General features: G+C 37.4%; 2 protein-coding genes across 2 annotated transcripts; both read right to left on the bottom strand.

The window, feature by feature from the left end:
* Window positions 1–1350: 1350 nt before the first annotated feature.
* Window positions 1351–7652, bottom strand: LOC146472970 (zinc metalloproteinase nas-13-like). Its single transcript, XM_085118874.1, has 6 exons — window positions 7589–7652; window positions 6631–6819; window positions 6052–6184; window positions 3153–3259; window positions 2434–2505; window positions 1351–1562 (listed from the first exon to the last, which is right to left on the bottom strand). The coding sequence occupies exons 1-6, from the start codon at window positions 7650–7652 to the stop codon at window positions 1351–1353; spliced, it is 777 nt and encodes a 258-aa protein (XP_084975000.1).
* A 3502-nt stretch (window positions 7653–11154) lies between these two features.
* On the bottom strand, window positions 11155–17606 carry LOC146472969 (blastula protease 10-like). The gene is made up of 6 exons (XM_085118912.1): window positions 17148–17606; window positions 16769–16936; window positions 14406–14553; window positions 13311–13417; window positions 12080–12151; window positions 11155–11445 (listed from the first exon to the last, which is right to left on the bottom strand). The coding sequence occupies exons 1-6, from the start codon at window positions 17224–17226 to the stop codon at window positions 11222–11224; spliced, it is 798 nt and encodes a 265-aa protein (XP_084975038.1). The 5' UTR covers window positions 17227–17606; the 3' UTR covers window positions 11155–11221.
* Between the last annotated feature and the right edge of the window lie 7057 nt (window positions 17607–24663).

Raw genomic sequence — 24663 nt, 5'->3', positions numbered from 1 at the left:
AGCCATTGGGTCTCATCCTTCACTGTTCATTCTTTTTTAGGTGGCAATGTTTTTGCAATCGAGTGTATACTAAGCTTGACAAGCTGCATTTGCTCAGGAGCAAACCTTAAACATGAGAAATAACTTTAAGTTACATTTAATTTACACCTTTTGAATCGAGAAGAACCTGTTTTGTGACATGAAATTGCTCTTACAACATCGGGAAAAAAATATTAAGGTTTCTCTCGTAGGAGGAACAAACCATAATCAATTTTAGTGGCTTCTCTAAAATACACAGGAAGAATTTGAAATAATTGGCCAATTTTTTTTTAAGTTGCAATCCAATTCCATCCTAGCCATCCGCAGCCAAACATAGTTAATAGTAGTTTCTTTCTACTAGTAAGGTTATTGTTAACAAACCTCAACCAATATTTTAACGCGTCCATTGAAACCAATATGTTTTTTGGCTTTTCATAGAAACACTAAATCGTCTCAGAAGATATATCGAAACGTAGATAGGATAAATGGGCCAAGCGTATCAAATATAAATAGACAAAATCTGCAATCTTTTAATTCAATTTTATTCAATCAATATCAACTCTTTGCTGATCTTTGTTATCTTGGGTAGATTACTTGAATGCTGTTTACCTGGAAGAGATAATAATAAAAATGCATTTTTAATTTCGGTTAAGTCGGTTGTAATTATGTAATGGCATAAATGAGTCCAGTGGCTGAAACTTCCAACCTTTGGTAAGCGAAAAAAAGTTAGGAATAGAGGTGTTAGTAAAATGGTTGAAAAGGAGGGAAGTGAGAATATCTGAAAGCAGACGGAGTCAAGGGATATTGCTAATAAAGGCAAACCAAGTAGTTTAGAACAATTTGTCACACAAGTATACATTTTCATTATATTTGGTTAATTGTTAAGTGACGAAGTTTTCCAGAGGAATTCTGGACAAAAATGCAACTGAATGAATCACTGATAATTCCTATTCCCTTCGATGTATTTTGATCCGATCCTTTAGAATCCGCTATAGTGAGTAAAAATTACCCGTAATCCCTGGGTCTCCTCAGAGGTTGCGTAAACGACATTTAGAATCAATGAACCATTTCGTTATGTAACCACCTCCACAAAGGTCACTTATTCATCATGTGACGTTCGCGGGTTCCTTTCGATTGGATTTGCAGTGAATGCGCAATTTTCACCACAGCTACTAAGCTTTAATTGTGCTTTTAGCGTCACAATGGAAATGGTCCATTACAATGAAATCGGCTAATATCAACTTAGGAGTGTAACAAAGAAGAAGTCCGTGACAGGCAGACACATTCTAACTTGGATAAACAAAGGACACTCAATTATCAAATTATTTCTTACTAGCAATTGTAAAGCAGTTTGATTTGCTTTACGTCCAGTGGGCTGAGTCCTCTTCGTTGACCAATTGACACACCAGATCTCTTGGGTGCGATGGTTACTTGCCATGGCCATTTAGCAAAGTCGTGTTTTCCGTAATGCATTATGGATCCGTAATCATACGGGACTCCGAGGCTATCGATAAACGTCATCTTCCTAAACTGGCTGTGCTTGTCTAAATTAAAATAAATAAATAAATAAATATTAATAAATAGATAAATAAATAAATAAATAAATAAATAAATAAATACTAAAAAAGCAACATGAATACTAAGTAAACAAGAACAAGTCAGTGAGCTGTGATTAGTTTCTACTTTGTTAAAGAGCCTTATACTTTATCTTTGAAATTATTTGCAATCGATGATGTCTGCCGATGACTGCATGCATGCCAATACTGCAACTTCACTTTTATACTTCGGATTTTTAAGGATTTTTAAGAGCAGCTTATGAAGCTAATATCTCCGATCATTTACCCACCCAACCATAAGATAATGCAAAGACCAGACCACAACACCGGAAACTACTATTTGCAAGCAGTAAGTGGGTTCTTTAACGTCCCACAGCGTTATTTACAAACTTCAGGTTCATGAAGTTCATGGTAGATAACAAGAGATTAATAACTGACATTGGAGATCCGTCAAAGAAGGCGTTGACGCATTGTGGCGTGCGCAATTGATGTAGTATTCAGTACAGGAAGTCTATCACCAATTTTCTACAAGTTAATTAACAAAACTGTTGTTTAATGTACATGCCCACTTTGTCCTTTAGTGAAAAGGGAATGTTTCAAGTACGGTGAGGTTGATTTGTGGCCGCCAGACCTCGGTGGAAAGTTGCTCTCACTTTTTTCTACGTGGTTGCAAAAATTTTACATGAGGCAGAACAAAAGATGTAATTTTTGCATAAGATAACCTGAATCAGACGCAAAATCAAATTATGTCACTAGTGAACTGCAGTAAGCCAGCTCAAGAGATCAAAAGCAAAGAATTCAGGTTTATCTTTCCTTCCATGACCAGCTATTACCGTGCTTAACAAGTTAGGTATCTGACCTTTTGGAATATTGTCCCAGTTAATGGTCACATATTTATCACGGTCTGGGCGACTTTGTTCATGCCACATTCCTGGAAAGAGGAAAAAAAATGGTTAATAGTAAACGGTACAGCCATAATTATATTTGAATGGTATATTTTTTCCCTTCATATCAGCGTCTTTGTATGTGATTAGCTAATGATTACGAAATTATTTCAGTACCACCGCACTGAAGAGAGGCAGGGTCTTAATTTGGTACCTCGTACGAATCACTCAAATTCGATATATTATCTATTATATCTCTATTATATCTATAAACATCTACTTGTAACCAGCAGTGCATTACAACCATAAAACGTTCATTAAAAATAACTAGCTAAAATCGGACTAAGATTCCCATAAATTCCTAGCAAGAGAGGCTGTACCCTAAATATTACTGTTTTCAATGACATCGTCTGACTCCAGGGGTGGGTGAGGGGGACTGCAAATTTGATGTCTCTACACGACATTTGTTCGAAGAAAATCAATTTACGAAGGGCAAACGTACTAACGTAAACACCCCATTGTTTAAATAGTAGTGTCTCTCGGTAAATTTGAACTCCCTAGTCGCATGATCAATTTAAACCAATCAGACTACAAATCAACTGTTATCGCTCACCCTCGTGGTGTATTACACAACTGTTAAATTAAATATCAAAATAGACCCAAAAATGAAGTGAGAGAAGGTGAAGAATCTTACCAATAGCGTGTCCGATCTCATGAACGGCGATACCGTGTCCAAAGCAGCCAAAACCCAGATAAATATCTTGTTTTCCACCCCTGCGACCCACACCCGTTGAATAACAACTGTTGGATAAAGGTAAAAAGAAACAAAAAAGGTTAGGATAAAGGGATGATAGCATTAATTAAGTGCAGAAAAGATGAAACTGAACGTGCGAGATGTAACAAAATGACAAATAAAGCAAGCGATGTTAACGCTGGTTCACCGACGGATAACTTGTCTGGCAAGTTTTTCCAGTTTTATTTCTGTAACACATATATGTTTCAGTATTGGGGAGACAGGTGCGTAAAAAGGTTTTAGTTAAGTATAATTATTTAATATTACTGTATAGTATAATTACTCAGGTGATTTTAGAGATTCTGTTGATCTGATTGGTCGAGGATTGCGTCATATCCTGCTATAATCACCTCGCGCGAGGTGATTATAGCGGGAGCACTAACTTTCAAAATGGCTGCTTAGCTATTTGTTGACATTTCTGAAAAAGAAGTAAATAGGATGAAAGAAAATCCAATTCCGAAAGGCACTTAAGATGCAGCTAAGTCCGAGTTGATACTTTTCGAAGGCAAGAGATGAAAATTTTGCCAATTGTAATAAAAAAAACCCTTGTAAATTGCATATTGTCGATCTCGATGACTTAAAATGAAGACAACAAATTAAAATTCGAGCAAGATTTTCTTAATTGACAGAATGATTTCACAAACAAAACGAGTTTAAGACAGAATTTGAAAGCATGGAAGTAAACAAGATGAATAAATGTCTCTGTAAGTTTTACGTTTCAGTGACGAGAAAAGAAAACAGTTTTTATAATCTGAAAACTAGTTTGTTGTCGGTTCGAGCGGCTCTCGACCACCATCTAAAGTCACTGCCTCACAACAAAATATTTTCATCTGCGAAAACCGTGTACTTGTTTAGTGAAGCCAACAAATGACTTAATTCCTACATGAAGCAGCTTATCTCCGAGGGCAATTTATAAACGTCCGTTAACCGGCGAAGCCATCATTTCAACAAGAAATAGGCCATTTTACAGTTGTGTACTAAGTGACCTGGCCTTGCATTGGAAGCGAGGCTGGGGGTGACCTTGTTTTGATACAGACCTCACTGCTTTTCATATGTAGATCATGCTGTTCTTATGCTAACTAGTTTGCATTTACACATGGAAAACAGTGAGGTTTGTATCAAAACAAGGTCACCCCCAGCCTCGCTTCCAACGCAAGGCCAGGTCACAAAGCACACAACTGTAAAATGGCCTATTGTGCAATAAAGTGCTATCGCTGACACTTGTGATCCCGACTCGAGTTTTACACCAAACAGCCTGGATTATCTCCATCTATTTTGGTAAACGGGTCGGAGAAACACAACATTCATTCACAGAAGTCAGTGCTTTGTCTCAATGAAACGGCAGTTAAAGAATACTGACATTCTGCTCGAGGCCGTGTGCAGTTTATCGATTGCGCATGTGATTTCGATTGTGCATGTGATCGGCAGACTGCGCATCTCTGTTCATTGACGCGTGACGATTTGAAACAAACAAACAAAATCGACATTTTTCGGACGGTACTTGTTTTTCTCTGATAATCACCTGAGTAATTATACTAAAACAATTATTCGCCTCAGGCTCAGTAAATATTGGTGAATATATTGAGTCCCAATCAGAATTGAGAAATGTTTGACTGTCACTTTATTAACCGCTTCCGTTTGTGGTACTTAAGCCAAAAGCTCGCAGAAAAAGTCAATCATCATTGCTGATGCAATCAACTCTTGCAAGTTTTTAGATCTGTTTTGTATGTTTAAATTTATTTGTTTGCCTATATAGAGCGGTTTTCAATTGAGTGTCGAAAGTAATTTCGCGTTTGCTTTGGTTTTGCATCACTACGCTCTGTGATTGGTTAACAAAACCCGTGCTACTTTCTCAACCAATGGGAATCCAAACCAAAACCAACCGTGTTTTGGTCGCACGCGTTTTCCCTCGCTTGGCGCCAGTTACCTGTATTTGCTTTGAATTCTGATTGGCTCGTTGTGTTGTTTACATCTGTTGCAATTGGTCAGAGTAATTACTTTAGTTTTGGTTTCACAACACTCTATTGGAAGCCGCTCTTAGATGCATTCGCTACTAGTGAAGTCACGAACATATATCCTAAGTATTATTTCTGAACAATAGTCTGTTAATTGTGGTTCCAACGACAGGCTTTTGTTAAAAACATTTACTTAAGATACAAATAAACGGTGGACGGAAAGTTCGTAGGTGATGTGTGACACTTGAAAATGTATATCTGATTGGACTGATATAAAAAAAAATCAAAAAGTGTCAGTGATGGTTTAAAAAAGGTTTCGGGTATATCACCACCCTGCTTAAGTGTGTTTTTTAAACCATTACTGACACGTTTTGATATATTTATTTTTATATCAATCCAATCAAATATGCTTAAGATACATTTTAACTTAAGAGGGCTTTGTAAATTTGGCCCCTGGCCGGACGCTGGCACGCTGGTGAGAGAAAATGTAAACATTACGCTCGCACAGTTCCTTGCCCTCAGTTTCAATTTACTTTTCAGCAACGCATGTCGGAATTTCTGCGTTCGTTAGTTTCGCTGCCGAGAAGCCTTCTTTTGACATCAATCAGCCAAGAAATGTTTCTCCGCTCATGTAACGACTGACGAATGCTCGGATCTTATTTGTCGCAGTAGGGATATTAACTCAAACTGTGTGCCTTTTATCCAATCAGGCCAGAATGCTGCAAATTTAATAACCATACTTAAATTTTAAATTATTACTTTGACTTAACTTTACAGAGAAGACAATTATAACAATTAACAAGCTATATTACTTAATATATATTTTATAAGTTTTTTTTTCTCACCCTGAAGTAAAAGCACTGTTGAATTCAATGTAGTCCCCTCGGTAACCAGGCCTTACTTCCGAAAATCTCAGGCAAGTTTTTTCTTCATATTCCTTTATTGCACTTTTGATTTTACGTCTCGTTATTGGCCTCCCTAGGAATTGTGAGAGGAAATAACAGTGTAGTAAAACAACAAAACAGTTTAGTTTGCTCAAAACACATATATATGTAATTACATAAGCAATAACTTTTACAAACTAGGGTAATAATTATTATTAAAAACTGGATCATTGTGTAATGCAATTCGAGCGATTTGATTGGCTAAGCGGCCATGGCATATGAGCCATAATATTATGCCTTGACTTTTACTGCTCCTGCAAAGCGAAATCAGCAAAATCTATAGCAATATTTCTCGAATAAAACAATTATTCCACTCACGCTTTTTGGATATGGGATGATTATAACCAACTCGGTGCTACGCGCCTCGTTGGCTATCTATCATCTCATATGAAAATAGTGATTTCGTTACTGGGGAGATGGTCTAGTCAAGGCCGAGACTTCACGACGTCATTAGCGGAGCATGACTGTTAATCAACTTACTCGTTTTAACGGTGTAGTAGACTCTGTTCCGAGGCCACTTAGCAGACTCCCAAGATGCCATTTTACGAGCCCCTCCGGCATTGTTAGGGTTCAGCCCATTGTTGATCGCTTCCATCTGAGCTTTTGAAAACAATATGTCACCTTCCCATATCTCATATTTACCCGCGAACTTTTTGACGTCGTCGTCAGCTTGATGAAAGGAAAAAGAAGCCCAAGGAGTCAGAAAGCAAAGAGATTCTAGAGAAATGTCGATACAATTAATCTTTGCCTCTCGTTTAATGTTCTTGATTGACCTTTCTCACCTTATCATTTTTATGATAGGAACAATATCTCATATATTTACGAAATGAATATTTTCTCGAAAGTTATTGTAAATCATGGCAAGATGCCGAATTGTGCGTGAATTAGAGACGACCAGCGCGGCCGGGTTGGGGTTTGAAAAGCGGAAACTCGAAAAAAGATACACGCAAGTGGCTAGTAGATTTCCTCACTAGCTAAAACGGTAGAGCAATGCATCGTAAAAGATACTCACTTTCTACTAATATTTAGGAACATTTATAACTACGTCAAAATCTGTTTTAAGCACTATTTCAACTGATTGAATTACTTTTAATTTAACTTGATTTCATGTGATCCAAAAGAGGTTTTCAAAGGAGCGCGTTTAAACCAAATCTATGGAGAGTAATCACCTGCCCCTCCCCCCCTGCGAGTAATCAGTCTAACCGAATGTACACTGTACAGAGACAACTATAAACCAATGAGATTTCGAAGTAAATACAGACAGAGTGTAGGCGAACGCGCATGAGCAAGTCGAGATTGGCTTTGTTGAATGAAACTCCGACCAGTCAGACATTTTAGTAATGCAAAACTAAAGCAAAGGTGAAATAACTTCTCGCAATCAATTGAAAACCTGTCTAAAAACCGCGGCAAAAGCGAATTTGGTTAAATTTACTCTCACCATCATCTTGAAATGTTTCTGCGAAAGAGGACGCTGTAAACAGAACTATGCACAGGAACAACATTTTGATCCAATAGTGAATCTATTCCCTCACTCCATTCCATTTATAACTTCGATTCTGTTTTTATGTTTATTTTTTTCCCGCCTGTATGTACTTAGTTGGTCAGGCTGCTTTTGCTTAGAAGCAGATTTGTAAACAATAAGCAATTGTTTTAGCCTCCTTTTAATTTACACCGTACCAAATAAAACGCATTTCGATATTAGAGAAACAGTTGGGTTCTTGTAAGATTTAGGATGATTTCACAGGTGATTAAACTAAAAGACGGCTGAAGACAAACAAATTCGTTTGCATTCACACGATGTGAGATAAATTTCATCGCCTTTCAGATCGAATGTTCGTTCAGCCACCAAAAATTTGTCAAATTCATCTACAAGGTTGCTCTATTTAACAGTTTACGAAAACTTGAATAAACATAATAGTTAGCCAGCGTAGCAAGTTTTTATTGGATTAAATAACCTTAGGAAACCAAAAAATGAAATTTAATTCACAAGTTTCAGAAAAGATTTAAACTAAGGGTAAAGCGAACCGATCATGAAATAATGAAAATGAAAATAATGAAATGTTAAAATACGCACAGAGATTTAATAAGAGACTAAAGAAACAGCTTTTACGAGCACCATTTTGCCTTCATCATTAGTAGTCTTGTTCATATTATTTGGTGTCCAAAACTTTGTTCACATGTTAAGTATAGCTAATTTCAGTTTATGACGTATTGCATCCTATGTAAAATGGTAGTATCATGGTATGTAAAATGGTAGTATCATCACCTTAGTTTAATGTAGTTAACATTGGTTTCTCTTAAAAGAGACCACCACTTACATTAACAAAAATTACAAAAAAATTACAAAAATTACAAAAATAAATAAATAAATATCGTTAGAAACTGCCGAATTCATTACTGGAATAAGTAAATATCCTAAAGAAAAAAAATGAGTGAGCTAGTAAATATCATAAGAAAATGGCGAACAGAGCGTTGGAATTAGAAAAGCAGTATATCGTAAGAAACTGGCCAACCCATTGCTGTAATGATGAATTATCGTCAGAACTGGCGATATTCTAAGAAACCGGAAGAACCTAATACTGGAATAAGAAAATATCGTTTGACACTGGTGAACCCATTGCCGCAATTAGTAAACATCCTAACAAACTGGCCAACCCATTGCTGGAATTAGAAAATATCCTAACAAAACTGGCGAATCCATTGCTGTAATAGGTAAGTGCCATAGTAAAATGGCCAACCCATTGCTGGTGCTAGTAAATATCTTTAGAAACTGGCGACCCAAAGCTGGAATTCTTAAATATCGTAAGAAAGTTGCAAACCTATTGCTGGAATTCGTAAATATCGACGGAAACTCGTTACTGGGGGATCAATTGCTCAAATTGGGAAATATCGTAAGAAAAGCGGCGAGGAAACAGTTGCTGAAATAAGTAAACTTCGCAAAGAACCAGCGAACCCATTGGTGGAATAGGTTAATATATGTTTAAAAAAAAAAAAAAAAAAATTGGTGACCCGAAAGCTGAAATTTGTAAATGTCACAAGGAATTGAACTGGCGAACCCATTGCTGGAATTAGTACACATCAAATGAAATTGGCGATCCCTGATTGCTGTAATTCGTGAGTATTGTAAGAAACTAGCGAGACCATTCCTAGAATCAGTAAATATGATAAGAAACTGGCGAACCCATTGCTGGAATTTATAAATATATATCCTACAAAATTGGTGAACACATAGCTGGAATTAGTTAATATCCTTAGAATCTGGCGAACCTATTGCTGGAATTTATACATATATATTCTACGAAATTGGCGAACGCATTGCTGGAATTAGTAAATATCGTTAGAATCTGGCGAACCTATTGCTGGAATTTATAAATATATATCCTACGATATTGGCGAACGCATTGCTGAAATTAGTAAATATTGTAAGAATCTGGCAAACCTATTGCTCAGTGGAATTATAAGATATCGTAAAAAAAACTGACGAACTAATTGCAGGAATTAGTGAATACGGTAAGAAAATGGAGACCCCGTTGCAGGAATTAGTAAATATGCTGAGAAACTAGGGAACATTAGTAAATGATGTACGAAAATTGGCAAACTTATTGCTGGAATTAGTTAATATTGTAAGACATTACTGCAAAAAGTAAATGACGAAAAAAAAAATGGGGAACCTATCTCCTCGAATTAGTAGTTATCGTTACAATCTCGCAAATCCAGTCCTGAAATAATGAAATATCCGAAGAAACTTGCAACTCGCATTGCTAAAATTAGTAAATTTGCAAACGAACAGAACTGAGCTAATATTTACTATCTTTGGCTGTGGATGGTCAGGATATAAATAGATTGCAACTTGAAAAACTTGGCCTGAAGTTTTACTAGTTTTTCACCAATTTGCAAATCACCAAAAAACTGAAGACAGTTTGTTCTTCCCAGGAGAAATCCCTGAGTGTTTTTCATGTTAGAGAAAAGGTATTTTGTAAAATATTTGAGTAGTTTTGACAAAAACACAGTTAAATCGTTAGCCCAGGGCCGTACATATTGGGGGGGGGGGGGGGGGGGGAACGGCGGTGCAGCTTCCCCCGGCGGGAGAACTCATTTTTTCTAACATAGTGTTTGAGTTTGCTAAGCTATTTCTTGTAGCTATATTGGTCCGAAATTACAAGAAAATTGACTTATTGACTGAACATACATCCCTTCAATGTGAATTCCAAATAACTGTTTTGATAAATCTTTCGAGGCAAAGCCAGTACGGGTTTTCTTACGAAAATAATGATTTTGTAATTTGGGCTGCCTGTGATTTAGAATTTAGAATTAGAAACCAATAAGAAACCCTGTCTGCATACGGGAGTAATAAAAAGTAATTTAAACGTGAACTGGGCCATTGTTTATAACTAGCGAATACGGAGGTTTTGAATGATTTGTATTCTCCAGAACTAACAGCTATATTGGTCCGAAATTACAAGAAAATTGACTTATTGACTGAACATGCATCCCTTCAATGTGAATTCCAAATAACTGTTTTGATAAATCTTTCGAGGCAAAGCCAGTACGACTTTTCTTACGAAAATAATGATTTTGTAATTTGGGCTGCCTGTGGTTTAGAATTTAGAATTAGAAACCAATAAGAAACCCTGTCTGCATACGGGAGTAATAAAAAGTAATTTAAACGTGAACTGGGCCATTGTTTATAACTAGCGAATACGGAGGTTTTGAATGATTTGTATTCTCCAGAACTAACAGCTGCAAGTCTTGCAAAATTCACGATCTCGCCAGTGGGTTTCAAGCACAGCCCGGGGTGCAAAAAGTTCCAATCACAAAATTAAAAAAAAAATTAAATGTCTTCATTCGTATTTCATATTTGTTACCTACTTGCCAAGAAAAGTTGATGGAAAAGTTGTTAAAGAAATCTATTTTTAGACAAAATTTGAATATGAGGCTCAAAGCGGATAGTCGCTCTTATATACTGTGATTGGCATCTCAAATACTGCATCATTCACCGACTCATACGTGTACAACTCCTTTATTTTGAGTCTCTCTATATTAATTCTTAACATTGAAAGAGACATTACTGTTAATTAGAGTTGCAGTTGTAGTAAAGATTCATTTGTTTAACGTCCAGACTGCTGAGATGATCCCGCTGACCAATAGATGCGCCATTCTTGGTTCTTATGGTGGTCTGCCATGGCCACTTGGCAAAGGCATTCTTCGAGTAGTGCATTATGGATCCATAGTCGTACGGAACACCTAAGCTATCGATGGAACCATGACCGTATTTATTGAAATTGTGCTTGTTTTCTGAAGATATAATAAAAAACAAAGATTGATTAACTAATATTCTATGTAGTTTGTTTGATATTTTATAACAAGCTTACTTATTAAGTGACCCGTTGTGACACGGTATATATATTTTCGACAGGAAGTTGTTGGTCAGAAGATAGAAAACTTGCTAGCTTTCCATGTTTCATTTCTAGATTGACTAAAAATAGCCAGTAAAAAAGCATTACCTAGAGCTTTATTTATTTATCTCTTTCTTTTTGTTTTTGAAGATCTTCATCTTCATTTTGATGTTGCCTAAAAGGAAGACACTTAAGTATTCAAATTAACGAATTCAGTTATACATTAATCAAGTTCTTAATGAAGAAAGAAATCGTAAACTATCCTATCGATACCTGTATGGTGTGTCAGGTGTGTCAGGAGTTTGGACAAGTGCTGTAAGCTAATCAGATCACATTTATTCCATTGCCAATATACCACGCATTGACATTCAAATCCTAGCACCATGCAGGATTAATGTAATTTAATGGCCTTAGCTCCAACGAGTCTCCTGTAGCTCAGTGACAGAGCACCTGAACTAGGGAAATAGGAGCACTCGGATTTTTTTTTTTCTGAGTATGCCAATGTCACTTACTGAATAATGCATCATTCTCACCTTCTTTGATGTTTCCCCAAACAATTTCCACATAGTCATCGCGGTCAGGACGACTCTGCTCATGCCAGAATCCTGTAAAGGAGAGTACAAAAGACGAAATATCGGTTCGAGGAAGTTAGGGACCGCCTTTGTCATGTGTTAATATATCGAAGTATTTTTTCGAGATTTATGACTATGTGGGAAAAGCAGTTCTTAGCAAGGGCCATTGAAAACCAAAAAGAAAAGTGCGGGTAACCACGCGTTTTTTAGAGATAATTAAGCAACAATTGTTCTAAAAAAAAGAACAGTATAATACAAAGTAATGTATATAGCGTTTCTTACGAAATTGAAGCTCTATATTCTCTGAAAAATGCATGATTACCCCCAATTTTCTTTTTTTTATACCAAGAGCAGTTACTAAGTTATGCTTTCTTCGAATAGTTTTATATCGCACAAAAATATCCCTATATTAGGCATCACACATAGGAGACCCGAGTATCTCGAGATGCGCAGAACGTATGCGCAGTAACAAACGTAGGCACCGTCCTTAAGGCGTGAGACTGGAATATTTATTGAGCATTGATTTCTCATGTTTATATTATAAGGCTTTGCATCGAAATGGGGAGGGGGGATGGGGGGAGCGGAAGGGTACTATACTGTGGGCAAGGACGACTGCTTGATTTCAGAAAATGAATATGAATATATGAAACATATATTTGAACTGCGGATCAATAATCAAATAGAAGAAAGATCCTCGCAGTTATTTACGCATCTTAGTGCAGTTGCGAAAAGGAAGCCTGAAAAAATTCAGGTTTGAACGTTCAAGCCTGAATTTTTTTTTTCAGCCTTTTTTTCCTTTAATGATTTCAGTAACATTTAATTAAAAGTCTGCGATTACAAGTTGGATTACTTTGCTGATAATTGACGAGGCAGGGTAACATCACCCAACTCGCCATGGAAGCACAAATGGATGGAATTTTTACTGTTTTCTCCAAGAGTAATGCAAATGCCGCATCAGTGTGGGTATTACTGTACAAAAGTCAGTAATGTAATAACCAATCTGTCAAACCAAAAGCAACAACATCTCGGCTTTATCTTGGAGAAAGTCATTCACTTCTATTATGATAGGGAATTTTCTTTTCGCAGTAACTTAGTTTTTAAGCGTATCCGCGCAGGAATTTTATTATATCTTTCGCAATATCAGTTATACGACAACAACAACAACAGCAACACAAAAAAAGAACCAGTTTACCTAAAGCGTGTCCAATCTCGTGTAAAACAATGCCATGGAAGTAACAAAGGAAGCCAATAGAAATTCGCTGTTTTCCTCTCTTCAGGTCACCAACGTAGGACCAGCATCTGAGGAAAGGTGTAAATTAAAGGAACGTTAAAATGTACACGACCCATGAACTTCCCATACAACGACGGTCAATTCCAGCCGGCCTGTTTCTGTAGTATGATATGAAACCGCTTGGCATTAATACTTCCCCCTCCCGGGATAAAATGCTAGGTTGTCATAGGCTCGTATTGGTACTCCTCCCTTACACTGGTGAAGGGAGGGGGCGAAGATGTGTTGGGAATTTGACAGCAATTATCTGCCGTAGTAGGGACTTTTGACTGGCATTAGTGGGCCTTCTAACAATTGCAAATTATAGTATTTAGTGGTAATTGAAGAGAAGTGGGGGGGGGGGGGGGATGGATAGGGTAGGGCATTTGAACTAAAATCTCAGCTACTTGTACAAATGCTTGGTTTCCCGTTCGGTGGTTTAACACTCGTGGTGCAGTAATGCTACTGCATCATGAGGCTTAACTCCAGCATTTTCTCGCCCGTATTAATTTAATAAAGTTAATAAATGCAAAATTTTTAGACCAAATCTGACCAAAGAAGAAAACAGATCGTCGCCCAGAATACCGCGGGACATTGAAAATTTTGTTCCGAAAACTGAAATTAAGGTACAACCCCTTGAAATGGTTAAACTTTGGCACGTTCATTTTAAAAAGCAAGGGGTTAAGCTGAAATGATCTTGACATTGATGAATCGATTTTTAAAAAAAGAGATAACTTCAATATTGCTTTTCCAAAAACGAGTACTATTTATAAATTTAATTTAAATACATCCAATAACCGAATTAGTTTTTAGCTGACATTATCGTCTAATGAATTTCGCTGGTTTAATTATTTCAAAAATTCATTTTTAGTTCCGAGACGAGGCTTTTCATTTGACGCCGTTAGATAACCTTAATAGCTATAAAGTTAAAAGGGAAAAAATAGCCAAGAAACATAGTATGTCATGAAAAATTATGAATCCTGAACAATGGAAACAACACACATTAATAGTACATCTCACCCGTCACCATCGAAAAACTCCACGTAGTTATTCTGATTTTTCCTGGGCACGAATTTGATGCACGTTTTCTCCTCCCATTCTTTGATAGCACTGTTAATTGCTCTCTCTGTGGGCCCCTTTATTCCAAGCCAATTTAGAAATTTATTTTCTAAAGAGAAGAAGGTTTCTTCAGTAATACGTAAAGGAAATTATACAGGTCCGGATATCACTGAAGCAAGTTCAAAATTGAAGAAAAACAACAAGTTTTGACTTTTAGGCTGTTCTGTCATCTTCAGGTTTAATCGGTTTACAAAGTTGAATTTATAATCACTACACAGAAATGCTAATGAGAAAAGAAATGTAACAGTTTTTCATTAGCACTCTTATGTACTTTAATATTGTAAAATCAACTTTGTAGTTTTTCGAAGAGCCGTCGAAACTGATGCCTTTACAAATTAAAACTGTTGTCATTTTTTCTTAATTTTACTATCCTTGATAAGCCCTTTTAAAAAACATTTCCGTAACTCGGCCAGGACGATTACATCAATTTATCGGTGCATCGCTTGAACGTATGAAGGCAAAAATTAGCCAATATTTCGTATCTCTAAACATTTTCAGTTACGAAGAAACTGCAAAGTCCTTGACAGGTTTTCCAATTTATGTTTTCGATATGCCAACGTGATTCAACTCCAAGTATAGCCGACTCTCGTTATACACTCTGTTTTTTTTTTTATAAGAACCTTTTTTATAAGAACGTTAAGGCTGAGATTAACCAAAATTTTAAGAACGAGGCTGAGAGTCGTTTAAGAACGTTTTTACTTGGCGAATCTGTATATAAAATCAAGGTAACAAATGTAAATTACGTAGGGCATGTTTTGTATAACATTGAAAATGGTGACACACATCTCGGTTTGTCATAATCGGCAGTTCTTGATACCATATCTCAGCAGGCAATGTACTTTGATAGGTTTTCTGGTCATGTCCGCATTGATTTACTGAAATACATGTAGTGTATACCATGTAATTTAAGAACATCTTAACAACGTTTTCAGCCTCAAATCGCCAAAAAAAAATATAAGAACGTTCAGCCTCAGCTCCAAAATTAGACGTTCTTATAACAAAACAGAGTGTAGTTGACAACCTCGGGACCGTCAATTGGTTTCTATAATAGCGGGGTGGATGAAAACTGACCCAATTTCAAGTTGTAAAATGTTACTATACGGGTACGAGCCAAAGAATAAGGAATATCAACTGCAGAATCTATTGGAAGGGGCAAATCCGACGTCGAGAACATTGAAATTCCAAAACCAATGGAAATATCACCAAAATTATGTAGATACAGTGCAGCGGAAGCACTTTGAAGACCCTCTCAATGGGGTAGTGGTTTTTACGGTTAACGACTAACGGTTAATTTTTGGCTCAATTCACACAACTGGATGAAAAAATTGGAGAAATCTAAATATGGTTGGAACAAAATACTGCAACTCGTCCTACAAAAAGCAGGCCAAGTAAGACTCCACACTTTTGGTTTCAATACCAGACCATATCAGGGCAGAATGTATACTCGTCGTAGCCGCATCAACCACGAGACGGGAAAAGTAACCGGTTTTAAGAGATCTAGGCACTTTGAAATTGGCAAATATTGGGTACAAATTTTTTTTATGGTTAACTTATTTTATCACTAACGGTTTAAATTTTTCAATTTTTCCATCCAACGAGTAAATTTTTGTCCGTTTACGGCTAACGGTTAAACCCATTGAGACTCTCTTTGAAGATCAGAAGGAACATCTTGGGCGTATTGAATAATTAATATATTTAGATTATTCTGATCGTTGACAAACAGAAGAATTTAAATTTGTCGTTCAATGCGTTCACGATGTCCGTTGTAACGAGAGTAAAAGCAATAAAGACGTGACCCCAATTCCGTAATAGCCGTAGTTATTTTTATACATTTCTTTGTAGTTTCGGTCGGCGATTTACGTGGTCCGGACCGCGAAAGCGAGGTATCCTCGTCGTAAATTCGTGGTAATTAAAAACGTTATGATACGCTAGGATTGTTAGATCATTTCGCCTATTGTATCTCCATTTTCGATCAGTATAAAGGTCTACCCAGCATGGGCGTATGTTTAGTCTGATCACGCGATGTACACAAAATGACTATGCGAATTAACCTGTAAAAAAGGACTTAACAGTGAATTTTAAACAATCAAGTTAGTCCAGGCATAAGTGTGAACTTGCGAGATCGATCTGGGTGTTAAAGTGTGTAAACAAGGAGCCTGTGCATGCCTCTCAGCACTGAGGCAACAAGTCTTCAACTCAACCGGTCCTTATAATTGGTAGTGTGAAAGTTAAAAATTAAGAGTGTGTTTAAAGAGATTGATTACTTGCGCTTTCGTGTATTGTGTAGGGTACTACTCCTCCAGGCCACTGTGCGTTGCGCTTTAATCCTCGTTTGCCCCCAAGATTTGTTGGATCAAGACCATGTTCAGCCGCTTGAATCTGTGCCTCTTCTAGCATCATATCTCCCTCAAATTTTCTAAACCCACTGAAAACTTCAACACAAAAAGGTGAATTTCAAAACGTGGATATCTTCAACAAAAATTAGACGGAATTACTCTAATGAAAACTGCTGATCGAGAAGGAAAGGCGCAGTCTCAAATTGACAAAAAAGCAGCCAAGCAAAGGTTCATCGCTTGGTGATCGCGCTGAACATTTTAAAATTAGTTCAGTTTTCACTCAGTGGTCATGACATTCTGCAGTTACCTCGTTTATCTCGTCCTTCCTTCACCACTGGAATTCCCATAGAGTAGGAAATGAGGAGAATAACAATCAAAGACAACATCTTGAATCCACTGGAAACTGAACTCGCGGGAAAACGTCTCTAGCTAGCGCGCTTGACTGTCTCGACTGTGTCTTAACCTTTAGTCTTTCAACTCTTCGTTCCTTGATATCGACACAAAAATTCTCCCTTCTGGGCAACAGTAACTTTACACAGCTCTTGTCAGTTCTGTGAATATTGATCCAACTGTACAGGTTTGAGCCAATCAGAATACGTAAAAAACCTAGCGTTTTGCTGCCTTTCATGTCAATGTTGAACCAACTGCAGAAGAAACGGACACAAAGAAAAAGTGTTACAATTGACCCAAATTACATGTATACTTTTTACTGTTTGATATTATCCACGGAACTTATGCCTTCGTTTACAAAGGAAAGCTTTGATGACCCAGCTGAATAACTGATCATGACGCCAGATTTAAAAATTGTAAATTTCACAACATGTAGATAAATTCTCCCATGTCTTTGATAGGCCTATGGTCCTTAGTAATCTGACAAAGTATTAATTTTGTTTCTTTACTAGACATTCCTTTTTGCAACAGTGCCATCTTTTATTTCAACTCCGGTCCTTAAGTTTTTTTTTATTTATTTCTTAAGGATTAGAGCTATTTTAATAGCTCTAATATCATTAAAATGATAAGTTAAGATGTGTCCTGAGGATGTGCTTCCTAAAATATTCTGTTGTTAGACTTAAAGGGGACTGGAAGTATCACGCAAGTTTGCTGTCATTTCAAAACCCAAAAATGTTTGTCTGTCAGCAGAAACAAAGAAATAATTGTCAAGTTTGTTATAATTTATCACTCCAGTGCAATAAAACTGTCGATTAGTGCCTCTGGTTAAAGACAGAGTAGGCCGGTATGGCCGATTGAAACTTGAAAAATGTTAGGCTAATGTTTCCGAGTTCTCGCATTTTTGTTTCCAAAGTGCGCTAGAACAGATCACGAGTTGTTCCTTTTAAGAATTGAGTTGATTTCTTTCCTCTCGTCATTCTAGAATTATTTGGCAGCTGGTTGAAGGTCTTATTTCATCATTTTCAACAAAAGATACCAAAAACCCCATGATACGTCCCCTTTAACAATGAGCTATATGTAGCGGTATTGAAGCTCGTCACAAATATTTGAATTTTTTGAAATTATAAAAACTAAACTTCTGAAATTATTGGATTTTCTAAGTTTATTCTCCAACAGCATGACAAAAAATGCCTTCTTACAAAAACTATCAGCATCTTATTGTAATTTGGGGGTGAAATATTAGCACTTCATTGTGCTCCATACAAATCCTTCTAATTTTGCTTTGTGCAGCGTAGCCGACGGAAAAATCTAGGTTCTTTAATATATGCGAGTGTTTACTCTAACTGCGTCAGTCACTTTGAACAGTTTAACTGTGTGATGTGAGGAAGACGGCTAGTGTAGAATTGAGCTCAGTCCCTGGTAAGTTAATAGAGAGGTTAAAACAGGGGTCTATCTATTTCTGGAGTGTTTTTTTCATTCCGGAGTACAAAATTTTACAGTTATTACTCATGACATGTGCACTTTGTCCTTAATAATCTAAAAAAGTGTACTTTGCAGTTATTAATCAGGAAATTCATCTTTTACGATTAATAATCGTGCATGTTACGATTAATAATCGTACCATTCAAGATTATTAACTACGTTTGACACATTATACAGTTAATAATCGTAAAGTACGCGATAATTAATCGCGTTTGACAGGAAATGCAGTTATTAATCGTAAATTGCGTTTTCTCGGTCAAAACAACAATCATGGGGCGAATTAACTTGACGGCCGCCATTTCGAAAATTATTACGAAGCCAAACACTGCTCTTCACTGCGCTTGCTTTGAAATAAATCTTTCACAAACGAATTCCTTGTAGTACTTTACTTCCCTCGAGGTTTACTTTTAGTTTGCCCGTGAGTTCGCGAATGATATTTTGCTCATTTTCACTCTTCGACAAACAACATTGGTCACGTACGGCAGTGCGATAATTATCTGAAATGTTTGCGAAACTTTTCAAACAAAACGAAGATCTTTTCGAGTCTTTTGTTTTGAAACAAGCAAAAAAAAAAATTGTCTTATGGGTTCACAAATTGAGTCCATTTGACGTTTGTATTTTGTTCGCGTTTCGAAGCTAAAACACACCGTGAAATCAATAAGTGGTCGAAAGCTTCTGCGGCTGTCAAACTCGCATAATTATATTTTCGCTAATTTGCACCGTTTCGCGTTTGTTTTGGGAACACATGCTTCCAAACAACGAAAAAAAAAAGGAAAATGTTGGGTAGGTCGCTTTGACCTTATATTATTTCTGCTTCTGAGAATTTCTACGGAATTAAATTTAGAAATTGATCACAAACTAGGAAAGAGAAAGCCCGACGAAAACAATTGAAAACGCTATCTCTAAATACACTCACCAGCGGTACATGACAAATTAAAACAATAAAACCGGTCGTAAAAACTACTCATAAACTGAAGGCTGAGCTTAGATTTTGAATTAAGTAATAAATTTAATACATGATAAAGTCTTCGCCCTGTTTACCTGTGCAGAATACGATAATAGCAACTGTATCTGGGTCGAAGCGTTTTTAATTATGCATGCAAAGTCGACTACTTTGACAAAACAGAATTCTGTATAAGTTACAGGTCTGATGTGAATCGAAGCGCCGCCAAAGCACGACCAGAAAACTTCGAAAGCAAGATGTTTTCATGCGAGGGGGATCCAGCGAAATGCAATGGTTCGCTAATTCGTCGAATCCGAAGCAGGATTTATCGGTGTGATCTCGACTGCAAGAAGGTCCAAGAACACCTTCGATTCTGTACAATGTATATCCGTTCAGCGAAAACAATCGCAGCTTTTTATACAACACTCATGCAGTTTTTTACAACATCGTTTAACAATGTACTTTCTACGACTGCGACTAGTAAAAACGCTTATTACGCCCGTCTGCCAACGAGGACGATTATGCAAATTTAAGCTTACTGTCAAATTCAGACAGAACGGTCACAATTCCGGTGTCACCGTCACGCAATACTGTAAAGAGAGGGCTTTTCCGATCAGCCGAAATTTCCCGGAAAGCCGCCTACAACACTAAGTTTTATTAAAAAGGTGTTTTTTTAATATTCCTTTCAGGAAAACCATGTTTGAGACTTGTTTGAAACGCGGTTCTGCCAATCCGAAAACTTCGACGTGTTTTGCGGTTTTTATTCTATCCATCCGGTAGAACGGCCAATTCTAAATACCCTATAAACTAGCTAAAAAACATATTAGAAACAAGATTATATTCAGATGGCTAAAATTATTTTTATTTAGCCAGAAATACAATTTTTACAAGCAGTCATTCAATAAACTTAACGACCAATTCTGTAAGTTTAAGTACTTTGCGCGGGAAAAAAACAGTGAATCAGAAATCAAATAATCGATTGACAAGGCTGTGTAGGATACAGCAGAGATATTATACTATTTAATACGTTCTCTTATCCCTTGGAATTTTAGATAATGCATTCACTGAACTTGAACTCACCTTTCATTCCGTTGTTTACTCGTTCACCGATAGAAGCCGACGCAAGGACGGAAGGAAAGGCCTCAGCGTTGTTGTGATACACAATGCATTCTTTAAGTCTTGACCTTTAAATTTGGTCCTTCCACAGCTACCATGGATTTAAACAGCTAGCGGCTAGCTATTAAATGTTTAAAACTGACGTTCACTCAGCTTCGGCCACTGGGAGATAAAATAATCGCACGCAAAATTTAAGTTTGCAAAGTTTACATCTCTTGCCAAGTTCAGGATCATGCAACCGCTGCGAAGATAAGTGTAATCCACCTTTGATATTTAGCAATGCAAAATCTGTTCCTCTTGTTATTCAGCAGGTATTTAGACCAGCTCACGGAGATTTCCCAAAGAGAAAGTCAGCGTCTCCGAACGTAGCATGCCATGATGTGATGTCAGTAAATAAAAGCATGCATTACTAATTTTCATGTGTTCTCGCGGAAGCTACAGCGGCGACCAATTCTGTAAATGTTCCTGGGTCGTACTGTTTTTTTTTTTTTAGATCACGCTAGCGCTTCGTTTACGGCGAAAGAAATACTCTGACTCGAAGCTCGACTGTGATCAGTACGAATAATTTCTTCAACGGTCATTGAGCTTTGTTAGAACGCGCCAGCTAATGGCGCGTTCCATTTGACCAATTACAGAAGTAGCTGTCAAATTGTGTCCAATCCAATCACAGAGCCGGTTGTCATTTATGAGGGTACGTTCAACCCATTCAAATTCTGAAACCCCGGTAATAAATCCCGGCGCTCCTGTAAATAATTCGAAAGAAGTTAGCCTGTGAACAGGCTTCCAAGGGCCCTTCCGAGTTAGAGTTAGGGTACAGGACAAAGAGAAAAATCTGCGATCAGGGGGAGCGAAGCGCGGTTCAAGTTTTCTCTTTGCCGTACACACGACTTGGGAACCTGTTTAAAGGGCTATATGATTGAAAAATGATCGCTGAGGAATGATACTTTTAAACGCTTGGACCGCACATAACGGTCATATTCATATGCAAGGATGAACGTAATTTTGGAGGGGTGATATCACTCCAGTAAATTCAGCCACTCATCTCACCGAAAAGCTTATAAAAGTTTACGGACAGGGGTGTTTTTAATGGGGAGGGGGTTTTAGTTGTGCTTGAGCTGGTTCAGGGGTCCATAATCTACACAAGAAGCAGTCAAGTTTCTTTCAAATTATTATTTAATATAGTTTTTACCAGTAAAAAAAGAAAGGTGGTGGCATGGGAAAGTGTAGTATATGTTATATCAAAATTGTGAAAGGGACGATTAAATTACCGCAATTTATGAAATTCATCTTCAGTGCGCGCACGTATCTAGTGCAAAGCCTTCACTCCCACGGTGAAAACCATCCGCCCTTGAAATGACCTTACATTAATAATCTTGAGTGCGCGCACGTGTTTAGTACGAAGCCTTGTATGTCTATGATAAACCATCCGCCGATGAAACGAACTCAGATTAATAATCTTGAGTGCGCGCACTTGTTTAGTGCGAAGCCTTGCATGTCTATCATAAACCATCCGCCGATGAAACAAACTCAGATTAATAATCTTGAGTTCGCGCACGTGTTTAGTACGAAGCCTTGCATGTATATGGTCAACTACCCGCCGGTGAAATGAAGTCAGATTAATAATCTTGAGTTCGCGAACGTATCTAGTGCGAAGCCTTGCATTTATATGGTCAACTACCCGCCGGTGAAATGAACTCATATTAATAATCTTGAGTTCGCGCACGTATCTAGTGCGCAGCCTTGTATCTATATGGTCAACTATCCGCAAGTGAAATGAACTCAGATTAATAATCTTGAGTGCGCGCACGTGTTTAGTACGAAGTCTTCCATGTATATGGTCAATTATCCGCCGGTGAAATGAACTCAGATTAATAATCTTGAGTGCGCGCATGTGTTTAGTACGAAGTCTTGCATGTATATGGTCAACTATCCGCCGATGAAATGAACTCAGATTAATAATCTTGAGTGCGCGCATGTGTTTAGTACGAAGTCTTCCATGTATATGGTCAACTATCCGCCGATGAAATAAACTCAGATTAATAATCTTGAGTGCGCGCATGTGTTTAGTACGAAGCCTTGCATGTATATGGTCAACTATGCGCCGGTGAAATGAACTCAGATTAATAATCTTGAGTGCGCGCATGTGTTTAGTACGAAGTCTTGCATGTATATGGTCAACTATCCGCCGATGAAATGAACTCAGATTAATAATCTTGAGTGCGCGCACGTGTTTAGTACGAAGTCTTGCATGTATATGGTCAACTATCCGCCGATGAAATGAACTCAGATTAATAATCTTGAGTTCGCGCACGTGTTTAGTACGAAGTCTTGCATGTATATGGTCAACTATCCGCCGATGAAATGAACTCAGATTAATAATCTTGAGTGCGCGCACGTGTTTAGTACGAAGTCTTGCATGTATATGGTCAACTATCCGCCGATGAAATGAACTCAGATTAATAATCTTGAGTTCGCGCACGTGTTTAGTCCGAAGCCTTGAATGTTTATGGTCAACTATGCGCCGGTGAAATGAACTCAGATTAATAATCTTGAGTGCGCGCACGTGTTTAGTCCGAAGCCTTGAATGTTTATGGTCAACTATGCGCCGGTGAAACGAACTCAGATTAATAATGTTGAGTGCGCGCACGTGTTTAGAACGAAGCCTTGCATGTATATGGTCAACTATGCGCCGGTGAAATGAACTCAGATTAATAATCTTGAGTGCGCGCAAGTGTTTAGTCCGAAGCCTTGCATGTATATGGTGTTTTATCCGCCGGTGAAATGAACTCAGATTAATAATCTTAAGTGCACGCACGTGTTTAGTCCGAAGTCTTGCATGTATATGGTCAACCATCCGCCTGTGAAACGAAATCAGATTAATAATCTAGAGTGGTTACGCGAGTCTAGTACGAAGCATTGCATGTATATGATCAACCATCCGCCGCTGAAATGAACTCAGGTTAATAATCTTAAGTGCGCACACAAGTCTAGTGCGAAGAGTTGGATTTCTATCTGACTGCGATCTTGTCTAAAGGTTGAGCCTGGTTATGTGAATATGCATGCATACTACACAAATTAGTTGTTAATTTAATTTCTTCTCTCAGGAGGGTTCTTTTGATGTAGTGCAAGAAGATGATAGAAAGTGACAAGTTCATTCGATAATTTACATATTAATTCTTTTTCATTCTTGTTTTTCAGTTACGAGGATTTAATCAGGAAGAGATAGCCCAATGAAACGAGGAATATTTTGATAGTGATTTTTACTTTTAGAAGGTTTTAGACAGTACAGCTGAATCTCAAAACTATATTTGAGTACCAATGGTCAGAGATGTATGTAAGTTTAATCAGATGTTATGTAGCCAGTAAGAAATTACCTCTTTGGTCGCATGAATTTTAATGAAATCTAAATAAAGCTTATAGTGTGACAAATTTACTGGTCAAGTGATGACCAGTTTTCACGTGATGATCACCTTTACAAGCGTCATGTTGGGATTCGTTGACTTTATTTGCTGTGTATTAAAATACAATTACGGTTGAAATTAATGCTGATCAAGTTCTGCAATTCGGGATTCCTTGTATGGGTGGGACATAAAATAAAGAGTAAAAAGTATAATTTTTAAGTATGCCCCAGGAATTCATTTTTGCATTCAGTTTACGCCAGGAAACCACAGGAACCCCAAGCTCTATGAGAGAGATAAGCCGTGACCTTTGCGCGAGTGCTGTAATTTGAGCCACAGGGCCGTCATTTCGTAACGGCAAAATTATAAGGATTTGTATGGAAAAACCCACTCCTACTTCAATTTTAAAATACCAACGAGTTTTCAGTAAAAATTTCCATACCTGAACTCTCTTTTGTCTTTTTTCCTATCTGGTTTTCGGAGCGATTGAGTGC

This window comes from Pavona decussata, unplaced genomic scaffold (assembly GCF_977016875.1).
Source record: "Pavona decussata unplaced genomic scaffold, jaPavDecu1.1 SCAFFOLD_95, whole genome shotgun sequence".
NCBI lineage: Eukaryota > Metazoa > Cnidaria > Anthozoa > Scleractinia > Agariciidae > Pavona > Pavona decussata.
This window is presented reverse-complemented; position numbering and strand designations above follow the sequence as displayed.

What these genes read in the sequence shown, in the direction of transcription:
- LOC146472970 (XM_085118874.1), bottom strand. Translation starts at nt 7,652, where the DNA reads ATGTTGTTCCTGTGCATAGTTCTGTTTACAGCGTCCTCTTTCGCAGAA. An exon ending in AGAAACATTTCAAGATGATG is followed by an intron (nt 6,820 to 7,588) that starts GTGAGAGTAAAT and finishes CCTTTCATCAAG; the next exon opens with CTGACGACGACGTCAAAAAG. An exon ending in CTACTACACCGTTAAAACGA is followed by an intron (nt 6,185 to 6,630) that starts GTAAGTTGATTA and finishes CACAATTCCTAG; the next exon opens with GGAGGCCAATAACGAGACGT.
- LOC146472969 (XM_085118912.1), bottom strand. Translation starts at nt 17,226, where the DNA reads ATGTTGTCTTTGATTGTTATTCTCCTCATTTCCTACTCTATGGGAATT. An exon ending in CACAATACACGAAAGCGCAA is followed by an intron (nt 14,554 to 16,768) that starts GTAATCAATCTC and finishes TCTTCTCTTTAG; the next exon opens with AAAATAAATTTCTAAATTGG. An exon ending in CGAGATTGGACACGCTTTAG is followed by an intron (nt 12,152 to 13,310) that starts GTAAACTGGTTC and finishes TCTCCTTTACAG; the next exon opens with GATTCTGGCATGAGCAGAGT.